At 38.5% G+C, this 12,396-nt stretch overlaps 1 protein-coding gene across 4 annotated transcripts in view; it reads left to right on the plus strand.

Annotated features, from left to right (window-relative positions):
- The window catches only part of OCA2 (OCA2 melanosomal transmembrane protein), a 267,404-nt gene that overhangs the window by 198,431 nt on the left and 56,577 nt on the right, over positions 1–12,396 (plus strand). For all 4 annotated transcript variants that reach the window (XM_065927959.1, XM_065927962.1, XM_065927960.1 and 1 more), the window contains one exon: positions 3,239–3,366. In XM_065927959.1, the coding sequence (XP_065784031.1) occupies positions 3,239–3,366 (128 nt within the window). The remainder of the gene's footprint in view (positions 1–3,238; positions 3,367–12,396) is intronic.

Consider the following 12,396-nt stretch of genomic DNA (forward strand, 5'->3'; position numbering starts at 1 on the left):
AGATAGTGGAAACAGTGTCAGACTTTATTTTTTTGGGCTCCAAAATCACTGCAGATGGTGACTGCAGCCATGAAATTAAGACACTTACTCCTTGGAAGGAAAGTTATGACCAACCTAAACAGCATATTAAAAAGCAGAGACATTGCCAACAAAGGTCTGTCTGGTCAAGGCTATGATTTTTCCAGTGATCATGTATGGATGTGAGAGTTGGACTGTGAAGAAAGCTGAGCACCGAAAAATTGATGCTTTTGAACTGTGGTGTTGGAGAAGCCTCTTGAGAGTCCCTTGGACTGCAAGGAGATCCAACCAGCCCATCCTGAAGGAGATAAGTCCTGGGTGTTCATTGGGAGGACTGATGCTGAAGCTGAAACTCCAATACTTTGGCCACCTGAAGCAAACAGTTGACTCGTTGGAAAAGACCCTGATGCTGGGAGGGATTGGGGGCAGGACTAGACGGGGACGACAGAGGATGAGATGGCTGGATGGCATCACCGACTCGATGGACATGAGTTTGAGTAAACTCCGGAAGTTGGTAATGGACAGGGAGGCCTGGCGTGCTGCGATTCATGGTGTCGCATAGAGTCGTATATGACTGAACGACTGAACGACTGAACTGAACTGTTTTTTTTGTTTGTTTGTTTGTTTTTTTAAATTTTTAGCCTTATTTTCTATGTGGGTTTTCCTTTGGCTCAGATAGCAAAGAATTTGCCTGCAATGTAGGAGACACAGGTTCTATCCCTGGGTCAGGAAGATCGTTTGGAGAAGGGAATGGCTACCTACGTCAGTATTCTTGACTGGGAAATCCCACAGACATAGGAGTCTGGTGGGCTACAGTCCATTGGGTTGCAAAGAGTCAGACACAACTGAGTGACTAACACTTTCACTTTTCATTGTCCACATAGCTAACTTTTGTGCATGATTCAATAAATGGATCAAAGTAAATTTTTTTCCATTTATTTTTATTAGTTGGAGGCTAATTACTTTACAATATTGTAGTGGGTTTTGTCATACATTGACATGAATCAGCCATGGAGTTACATGTGTTCCCCATCCCGAAAATTTTTTTTTGCTTGTGAATATTCAATTGTTTCAGCATCATTCATGAAAATAATTACAATTTCTTCACTGAACTGTTGTTGAACTTTTCTTGCAAATCATCTGATCTTTAACTTGTGTGTGTATTTCTCGGCTCTCCATTGATCAGTTTGACTGTATTAATGTACCACTATACTATTTTGATTAGGTAATGTATGTTCTCTAATTTTGCTCTTCCTTTTCAAGTTTGTATTGGCTATTCTAGGTCCTTTGTATTTCCATATAAGTTCTGGAAGTTCTACAAAACATTCTTAGGAAAAACTAAAGGAGACCTTAATAAATAGAGACATATACCATGTTCATAGACTTCTTAAAGACTGAATATTGTTAAAATGCTAATTCTTCTCAATTAATCTGTATGAGGCCCTCAAAGGTGTCTACATCCTAATATGTGATGTTAATACCTGTGTATGTTATGTCACATGGCAGAAGGGACTTTGCAAATAAAATTAAGGTTACAAACCTTAAAACAGGGAAATTTCCCTAGATTATCCAGGTGTGCTCAATGTAATGACATTGGCCCTTAAAATGGAAGTGGAAGAGAAGAGAGTTAATTAGAGAGATGCAGCAGGAGAAGTGGGAGAGATTTGAATTGAGAGAGTGACTTAACCTGACCCACCATTGTTGTCTCTGAAGACAGAGGAAGGGAGTCATGAGGTAGAAATGTGGGTGGCTTCTTAAAACTAAGAATAGCTCCTGGGTAATAGCAAGTAAGGAAGTAGGGACTTTAGTTTGCATTGAATTATATCTACAATCAAAATAATCAGGGACTGAATTATGTCTATAATTGAAATCAGTAAGGAAACAGTTTTTGTCCTGAAGCCTCTAGAAAGAAATGCAGCCCTCCCAGCACCTTGATTTTGTTTTGAGGCCCTAATTAGAGACCAACCAAGATCATCATACTTCTGATCTATGAAAACTATGATATAATAAAGAGGTGCTATTTCAAGCCACTACATTTGTAGTACTCTGTGATGGCAGCTATAGAAAGCTAGCACTTTTTATGTCTGTATAATCTAAAGCCATATTGCTGATCTTATTCTTGATATTGGCATTTTCTTTTTCCTTTTCACTTTTCATCCTATTTAGATTGACAAAGTTTTACCAATCTTCTTGATCTTCTCAAAGAGCCAAGTTTTGGTATTATTGCTTTTTGCTAACAATTTTCTACCTTCATCTCATTGATTTCTGGTCCAACACATTTTTTTTCCTACTTATTTTGAGTTTTATTTGCTTAGAAAAAAAACGTGCTCAACCTTACTTTATGAACAAAAACTTTATGAAAGAGCATATATGAATGGCAAATAAGTACATGAAAAGGTGCTTAACATCATTAGTCATTAGAGGGATGCAATTTGAAATCATAATGAGATACAATTTTATGCCCACTGGAAAATAAAAAATAAAAAAATCTAAGTGTTGAAAATATGTAGAAATGGGCATTCCTATATACTACTGGTGGAATTGTAAAATGTTACAACCATTTTGGGAAGCAGTTTCACAGTTTCTTAAAACACAAATATTTCATATAACATTAGCCTATCATATAATTCAGCAATTCCACTCCTAGATATTGATCCAAGATAATTGAAATAATGTATGTACAGATAATTCATATGAAAGTTCATAGCACATTCATTTGTACTAGTCAACCACTGGAAGCAATGCAAATGTCTATCAAAGGTGAATGAGTATGTGCACTGTGGCATAGCCATACTTAACAAAAAAGAAGAAACACTAACACTGAAGAAGAATGAACACACCAATGTTGAAGAATCTTAAAATAATTGTATTGAATTGAAGCAGTCTGTTAATAAAATACATGTTGTATGATTGCACTTATAGAAGATATAAAAACTCTACAGTGAAAGGAAAGCAATGAATGGTCTCTTGGGTGTGGGATGGGGTGACAGGAGGAAGGAGACGGAGAAAAGAATATGGACATGAGTAAACTGCTGGCATGGTGGATATATTAATTATCCTGATGGCTGTTGTGTTGGTTTCTTTGGTATATATATTAACCAAAAGATACATATTAAGTGTGTTCAGTTTGCAGAATATCAATTACCTTCAATTAAAAAAGAAATCTGAAGATGAATTAGCATTTTAACAATTAAATTATGTCTGTTTACTTGTTTTTCAGGGTGGATTGCTATTCTAGGTGCCATCTGGTTGCTAATTTTAGCTGATATCCATGATTTTGAGATAATTCTACACAGAGTGGAATGGGCAACCCTTCTGTTCTTTGCAGCACTCTTTGTTCTGATGGAGGTAAGTCTTTTGTTGAACTCTTGCAATAGTTCAAAGGTCCGATTTTTATATTTCACATTTTACTTACCAAATGAAGAAAGCCCAAAATTTGTAAGTCTTTCTACATATTCACTAAGTGGAAAATTATGGGGGTTGAAATTAGACTATTTTAAGTTAAACCAACTTTTATCTCAGGCACCTATTATTTAATAAACTTGTTTATTTGGTTGCTGTTTTTTTTTTTCTTGAATAACCTTTGTGGTTTGTAAACTTGCTATAATTTCATTTTCTGTAAAGTAGAATTTACTCTAAGTTGGGATAGAGCAAAATGACTTGTTACAGAAAGTTTATAGGGAAATATCTTGATAATCTATTCCTTTTGTGTAATATTTAAATAAATAATCTCTTATAATGGGAAAGACTGCATCAAAGAAAAGATTGGATAACATGTATTGTTTTAGTTATAATTTTTGTCACAAAATTATTCACAATAACTTTTATCTTGGGAGTTGATTCACAAACATGTACCTCCTCAAATACAAAGATTTACTGGTATAGTCTGAAGTCAGGCAGGTTGATTCCTCCAGTTCCATTCTTCTTTCTCAAGATTGCTTTGGCTATTTGATGTTTTTTGTAATTCCATACAGATTGTGAAATTATTTGTTCAAGTTCTGTGAAGAATGCTATTGGGAGCTTGATAGAGATTGCTTTGAATCTATAGATTGCTTTGGATAGTATACTCATTTTCACTGTATTGATTCTTCAGATACATGAACATGGTATATTTCTCCAACTATTTGTGTCCTCTTTGATTTCTTTCACCAATGTTTTATAGTTTTCTATATATAGGTCTTTTGTTTCTTTAAAAAAATTTTTTTTATTAGTTGGAGGCTAATTACTTCACAACATTTCAGTGGGTTTTGTCATACATTGACATGAATCAGCCAGGAAACCAGATCTGAAAGAGACACGTGCACCCCAATGTTCATTTCAGCACAGTTTATAATAGCCAGGTCATGGAAGCAACCTAGATGCCCATCAGCAGATGAATGGATAAGGAAGCTGTGGTACATATACACCATGGAATATTACTCAGCCATTAAAAAGAATTCATTTGAATCAGTTCTAATGAGATGGATGAAACTGGAGCCCATTATACAGAGTGAAGTAAGCCAGAAAGATAAAGAACATTACAGTATACTAACACATATATATGGAATTTAGAAAGATGGTAACGATAACCCTATATGCAAAACAGAAAAAGGGACACAGAAGTACAGAACAGACTTTTGAAATCTGTGGGAGAAGGTGAGGGTGGGATGTTTTGAAAGAACAGCATGTATATTATCTATGGTGAAACAGATCTTTTGTTTCTTTAGGTAGATTTATTCCTAAGTATTTTATTCTTTTCATTGCAATGGTGAATGAAATTATTTCCTTAATTTCTCTTTCTGTTTTCTCATTGCTAGGGTATAGGAATGCAAGGGATTTCTGTGTATTAATTTTATATCCTTCAACTTTACTATATTCATTGATTCACTCTAGTAATATTCTAGGGATTTTTTAGGGTTTTCTATGCAGAGGATCATGTCATTTGCAAACAGTGGGAGTTTTACTTCTTCTTTTCCAATCTGGATTCCTCTTATTTCTTTTTCTTTTCTGACTGTTGTGGCTAAAACTTACAAAACTATGTTGAATAATGGTGGTGAGAGTGGGTATCCTTGTCTTATTCCTGACTTTATAGGGGAAATGCTTTCAATTTTTCACCATTGAGGATAATGTTTGCTGTGAGTTTATCATATCTGGCTTTTATTATGTTGAGGTATGTTCCTTCTATGCCTGCTTTCTGGAGAGTTTTTAATCATAAATTGATGTTGAATTTTGTCAACGGCTTCCTCTGCATATATTGAGATAATTATATGGTTTTTATCTTTCAATTTGTTAATGTGGTGAATTACATTGATTGATTTGTGAATATTGAAGAATCCTTGCATCCCTGGGATAAAGCCCACTTGGTCATGATGTATGATTTTTTTAATATGTTGTTGGATTCTGTTTGCTAGAATTTTGTTAGGATTTTTGCATCTATGTTCATCAGTGCTATTGACCTGTAGTTTTCTTTTTTTGTGGCATCTTTGTCTAGTTGTGGTATTAAGGTAATGGTGGCCTCATAGAATGAGTTTGGAAGTTTACCTTCCACTGCAATTTTCTGGAAGAGTTTGACTAGGATAGGTGTTAGCTCTGATCTAAATTTTTGGTAGAATTCAGCTGTGAAACCTTCTGGTCCTGGGCTTTTGATTGTTGGAAGATTTTTATTACAGTTTCTATTTCTGTAATTTTGATGGTTTTGTTAAGGTTTTCTATTTCTTCCTGGTTCAGTTTTGGAAAGTTACACTTTTCTAAGAATTTGTCCATTTCTTCCAAGTTGTCCATTTTATTGGCATATAGTTGCTGACAGTAGTCTCTTATGATCGTTTGTATTTGTATGTTGTCTGTTGTGATTTTTCCATTTTCATTTCTAATTTTGTTGATTTGATTCATCTCCATTTTTTCTTGATGTGTCTGGCTAATGGTCTGTCTATTTTATTTATCTTGTCAAAGAACCTGCTTTTAGCTTTGCTGATTTTGTCTATGGTCTCCTTTTTTCCTTTTCATTTATTTCTGCCCTAGTTTTTGTGATTTTTTTCCTTCTACTAACCCTGAGGTTCTTCATTTCTTCTTTTTATAGTTGCTTTAGGTGTATAGTTAGGTTATTTATCTGATTTTTCTCCTGTTTCTTGAGGTAGGCATGTATTGTTATGAACCTGCGTCTTAGCACTGCTTTAACTGAATCCCATTGGTTTTGAATTGTTGTGTTTTCATTTTCATTCATTTCTATGCATATCTTGATTTCTTTTTTGATTTCTTCTGTGATTTGTTGGTTATTCAGGAGTGTTTTGTCCAGCCTACATATGTTTGTATTTTTAATAGTTTTTTCCCCTGTAACTGACATATAATCTTATCTCGTTGTGGTCAGAAAAGATGCTTGATATGATTTCAGTTTTTTTGAGATCATGAAGGCTAGGTTTATGGCCCAGATGTGATCTATCCTGGAGATGGCTCCGTGTGCACTTGAGAAAATGGTGAAATTCATTGTTTTGTGGTAAAATATCCTATAGATATCAATTAGGTCTAACTGGTCTATTGTATCATTTAAAGTTTGTATTTCCTTGTTAATTTTCTGTTTAGTTCATCTATCCATAGGTGTGAGTGGGGTATTAAAGTCCCCCACTATTACTGTGTTACTGTTAATTTCCCCTTTCATACTTGTTAGCATTTGCCTTACAGATTTTGGTGCTCCTATGTTGAGTGCATATATATTTATAATTGTTATATCTTCTTCTTGGATTGATCCTTTGATCATTATGTAGTGTCCTTCTTTGTCTCTTTTCACGGCCTTTATTTCAAAGTCTGTTTTATCTGATATGAATATTGTTACTCCTGCTTTCTTTTGATCTCCATTTGCGGGAGATATCTTTTTCCAGCCCTTCGCTTTCAGTCTGTATGTGTCACTAGGTTTGAGGTTGGTCTCTTGTAGACAACATATATAGGGGTCTTGTTTTTGTAGCCATTCAGCCAGTCTTTGTCTTTTGGTTGGGATATTCAACCCATTTACATTTAAGGTATTATTGATAAGTATGATCCCATTGCCATTTATTTGTTGTTTTGGGTTCGAGTTTATAAACCTTTTCTGTGTTTCCTGTCTAGAGAAGATCCTTTAGCATTTGTTGAAGAGCTGGTTTGGTGCTTCTCTCAGCTTTTGCTTGTCTGTAAACCTTTTGATTTCACCTCCATATTTGAATGAGATCCTTGCTGGATACAGTAATCTGGGTTGTAGGTTTTTCTCTTTCATCACTTTAAGTGTGTCCTGCCATTCCCTTCTTGCTTGAAGAGTTTCTATTGAAAGATCAATTGTTATCCTTATGGGAATCCCCTTGTGTGTTATTTGTTGATTTTCCCTTGATGCTTTTAATATTTGTTCTTTGTGTTTGATCTTCATTAATTTGATTTATATGTGTCTTGGGATGTTTTGCCTTGTGTTTATCCTGTTTGGGACTCTTTGGGTTTCTTGGACCTGGGTGACTATTTCCTTCCCCATTTTAGGGAAGTTTTCAACTATTATACCCTCAAATGTTTTCTCATGGCCTTTCTTTTTGTCTTCTTCTGGGATTCCTATCATTCGAATGTTGGGGCGTTTCACATTGTCCCAGAGGTCTCTGAGGTTGTCCTCATTTCTTTTAATTCTGTTTTCTTTTTTCCTCTCTGCTTCATTTATTTCCACCATTCTATCTTCCACCTCACCTATCTTATCTTCTCCCTCAGTTATTCTCTGTTGGTTCCCTCCAGAGTGCTTTTGATCTCAGTTATTGCATTATTCATTGTTGATTGACTTTTTTTTTTATTTCTTCTAGGTCCTTGGTAAACTTTTCTTGCATCTTTTCAATCCTTGTCTCCAGCCTGTTTATCTGTAACTTTATTTTGTTTTCAAGATTTTGGATCATTTTTACTATCATTATTCTGAATTCTTTTTCAGGTAGACTCCCTATCTCCTCCTCTTTTGTTTGGCTTGGTGGGCTTTTATCATGTTCCTTTACCAGCTGAATATTTCTCTGCCTTTTCATCTTGTTTAGATTCCTGTGTTTGGGGTGGCATTTCTGTAGGCTGGAAGTTTGTGGTTCCTCTTTATTGTGGAGGTTCCTCCCTGTTGGTGGGGTTGGGCGAGTGACTTGTCTAGGTTTCCTGGTTAGGGAAGCTTGAGTCAGTGTTCTGTTGGGTGGAGCTGGGATCTCTTCTCTCTGGAGTGCAATGAAGTGTCCATTAGTGAGTTTTGAGGTGTCTGTGGGTTTGGTGTGACTTTTGGCCGCCTGTATTTTAATGCTTAGGGTTATGCTCCTGTGCTTTTGGAGAGTTAGTTTGGTATGTCTTGCTCTGAAACTTGTTTGCTCTTGCGTGGAGCTTGGTTTCAGTGTAGGTATGGAGGCTTTTGGATGAGTCCTTGTCAGTTAATATTCCCTGAGGTCAGGAGTTTTCTGGTGTTCTCAAGTTTTGGATTTAAGCCTCTTGCCTCTGGCTTTCAGTCTTATTCTTGCAATAGCCTCAAGACTTCTCCATCCATACAGCACTGATGATAAAACATGTAGGTTAATGGTGAAAAGATTCTCCACAGTGATGGACACCCAGAGAGTTTCACAGAGTTACATGGAGAAGAGAAGAGGGAGGAGGGAGGTAGAGGCAATCAGGAGGAGAAGCGGGGGAGTCAAAAGGAGAGATATCAATCTAGCTACTAATCAGTTCCCTAAGTGTTCTCCACAGCCTGGAACACCCAAAGAGATTCACAGAGTTAAGCAGAGAAGGGAAGGGAGAGGGAGGAGATAGAGGTGACCTGGGGGGAGAAAAAGGAGAGTCAAAAGCAGAGAGAGCATTCAAGCCAGTAATCACAGTCTTAAGTAAAGATGGATACTGACAATTGGATTCTTAAAGGTACAAAATTGATAACAAATACCAAAAGCAAAGATTAAAAATCTAGAATAGAGGTTAGACTCAAAAATACAATATTAAAAAAAAAACAAAATCTCAAAAATTATAAAATATATATATATGAAATTTACTTTACAAATAGGATCTCTTTTTTTGCAAGGTAATAGTAGGTTTTAACGGAGAAGGCAATGTCATCCCACTCCAGTATTCTCGCCTGGAAAATCCCATGGATAGAGGAGCCTGGTAGGCTGCAGTCCATGGGGTCGCGAAGAGCCAGACATGACTGAGCGACTTTCACTTTTCACTTTCATGCATTGGAGAAGGAAATGACAGCCCACTCCAGTGTTCTTGCCTGGAGAACCCCAGGGACGGCGGAGCCTGGTGGGCTGCCGTCTATGGGGTTGCACAGAGTTGGACAGGACTGAAGTGACTTGGCAGCAGCAGCAGCAGTAGGTTTTAAAAATGAAAATTAAAGGAGTAATAAAGAACTTAAAAAGTAAAAAAAAATTAAAAAACGATAGTAGTAAAGTATATCTAGGAGTTTCCCTGGAATTGTTGAGGTAAGTGTGGGGTCAGTTCATTTCAGATAGTTCCTTGTTCCAGCTTATACTTCTTCTCAGGTCTGTAGGCCCCTTCCCATGTAGTCAATGCTAACTACAGGGTTTTAATCTGTTGCACCTGTCACTTCCAAAGCGGTTCCCTCTTTGTTTATTTTGGCTTCCTCTGTTTGCAGGTCTCTTCAGTGTCTAATTCCACTCTGACAGATGGGGGCGAAGGTGGTCATTTATTTAGGCTCACTTGTTCAGTCGTGCTGTGGGGAGGGAGGAGCACTGCAAACAAACATCACTGGCATGTGTGGGGAGTGTGCGCAGTGTCTGGGCCACTCTGGGTTTGCCTCCACTCATGGCGTGTGTGTTTTCCAAGTCTACAATGCTCAGGTTCTAGGTTGCTCTGCAAGGGAACTGTCTAAAGTGGGCCCTGGGTTACGTGCACTTCCCAGGCCTAAGCTGTTCAGGTTCAGGTTCTTGGGTACTCCACAAAGGCACAGACTCGGTTGGGCCTGCGTTTTGTGCCCTGCCCAGGTCTGAGCAGCTCAGGTGACCAGGTGCTTGGCGAGTGCACTCTCCCCAGGTTGGGGGGTGCATCTTATCACCTGTCTTGTCCCAGCCCCTCGGTTTCCCTGGATGTGCAGCGGGAGTCCAATCTCAGGTATGCGGTGTGTCTCCTCTGGGGAGCTGATCTCTGGCTGCAACCCTCTTAGTGGATGTCAACCGTACAGGATCCCAGGAAGACTTGGTTAGCAACTGGGAGCCTGCTCGCAGTTTGGAAGAGGATGCCATCTATGGGGCCCAGTTTGCCCCTTGCCTTCCGGCTCTGGTTGTGGACTGTCCGCCTCCCTGCCTCCAGTGGGGGATGGGCCGGTCTAGTAATGGTTAGCTCTCCTCTGGTATTCACTCAGTCATTTGTTCTGTGATCAGGCCAGCAGTGCCTTAGGCTAGAGCTTTTCGTGGGAAGGTTTTCTCTCTCTGGCTGTCCCACAGTTTGGGTTGCTATCTCATGTTAGCTCCCTCAGATTTTCCTCAGGGCATTCAGGCCTGGTTCTTACCCTAGGCAATGCAGCCTGTGCCTCCCTGTTCAGCCCCCAGTTCACCCGCCTTGGTGGTGACAGACGCAAACCTCTGGGTTACTTCTCTGCTGGGAGTTGCAGTTCAGTGTGTTATCTGTGCATTTTATTTATTTATTTTTTCCTCCCGGTTATGTTGCCCTCTGAGATTCCAAAATTCCTCACAGACCTGCCAATGAGAGGGTTTCCTGGTGTTTGGAAACTTCTCCTCTTTTATGACTCCCTCCCCAGGATGGGTCTCTGTCCCTAACTCTTTTGTCTCTCTTTTTATCTTTTATATTTTGTCCTACCTCCTTTAGAAGACAATGGCCTGCCTTTCTGGGTGCCTAGTGTCCTCTGCCAGTGTTCAGAAGTTGCTTTGTGGTATTTGCTCAGCGTTCAAATGATCTTTTGATGAATTTGTGGGGGAGAAAGTGGTCTCCCAGTCCTATTCCTCTGCCATCTTTAGGACCACTCTCTTCTTGTCTCTTCTTTATAGAACATTTTATTCTTTTTGGTTGGCTCTTGTTTTCTTGGATATTCAGGGGAGCCACACTGTGCATCTTGATTTAGTTTCCTTGAGACCAGGAAAAGCTATTACCTCTGTTTCTTCTCATTATGTTCATTGCTCTGCAGGAGCATCCTAGTGGTAAAAATCAGGTAATTTCTGAATCTGAGCACTACACTGAGAGCTTGCCTAGCTGTTTCCTTCAGGACCTTTATCATAATTGTTGAATTAAAAAAGAGTCACAACCTAAAAGTTCAGAGTTATATTTTAGTTGGTGGGAATTTTTAGGACTTCAAGCCTGGAAGATAGCATCTCAAGCCTGGAAGATAGCAATTCTTGGAAAGAAATGCCCCAAGGAGGTGAGAAGAGAAGCCAGGTTATATAGAAGGTATACAATAATGGGCAGGCAGTCTGAACATCAAAAGATTATTGCTCATTAAAGAAAACCAGATATCCCACTTAAGGAATTAAGCACTTTTCTGTATATATGAAGATGCGAGAGTCTAGGGTCACCAAAATCATTTCTTTAATATGCATTTCAACTATCCTGGGACCAGTATTCTGTGTTTTTCACATCATGAGCTCCCTTGGGTTCAACATACGGAGTGGCTTCAATATGAGGGCTGTTAGATCATGGGTATTCTTCTCCTTCTTGAGTGCCCTTAGGGCTCAGGAACTCACACTGGAGGACTAAAATCATTGATGACTATGACATCCTTGTTTATTGTTTTTTTTCAGTTCCTAAATCATGTCCAATTCTTTGTGACCCCCTGAACTGCAGCATGCCAGGCTTTCCTGTCCTTCATTATCTCCCAGAGTTTGCTTAGATTCATATCCAATGAGTTGGTGATGCTATCTAACCATCTCATCCTCTGCTGCCTCCTTCTTCTGCCTTCAATCTTTCCCAGCATCAGGGTCTTTTACAGTGAGTCAACTCTTCTCATCAGGTGGCCAAAGTATTGGAACTTCAGCTTCAGCATCAGTCATTCCAACGAGTATTCAGGGTTGATTTCCTTTAGGATTGACTGATTTGATCTCCTTGCAGTCTAAGGGGCTCTCAAGAGTCTTGTCCAGCACCACAATTTGAAGGTATCAATTATTTGGCACTCAGCCTTCTTTATGGTCCAACTCTCATTCATACAGGACTGACAGAATTATAGCTTTGACTATATGGACCTTTGCTGACAAAGTGATGTCTCTGCCTTTTAATTTGATGTTTAGCATATTGTCATAACTTTTCATCCAAGGAGCACATGTCTTTTAATTTCTGGCTGCAGTCACCATCTGCAGTGATTTTGGAGCTGAGAAATTAAAATCTGTCACTGTTTCCAGTTTTTCTCCATCTATTTGCCATGAAGTGATGGGACCAAATGCCATGATCTTAGTTTTCTGAATGTTGAGTTTTAAGCCAGCTTTTTCATTC

The sequence above is a fragment of the Muntiacus reevesi genome, chromosome 3 (assembly GCF_963930625.1).
Source record: "Muntiacus reevesi chromosome 3, mMunRee1.1, whole genome shotgun sequence".
Classification (NCBI taxonomy): domain Eukaryota; kingdom Metazoa; phylum Chordata; class Mammalia; order Artiodactyla; family Cervidae; genus Muntiacus; species Muntiacus reevesi.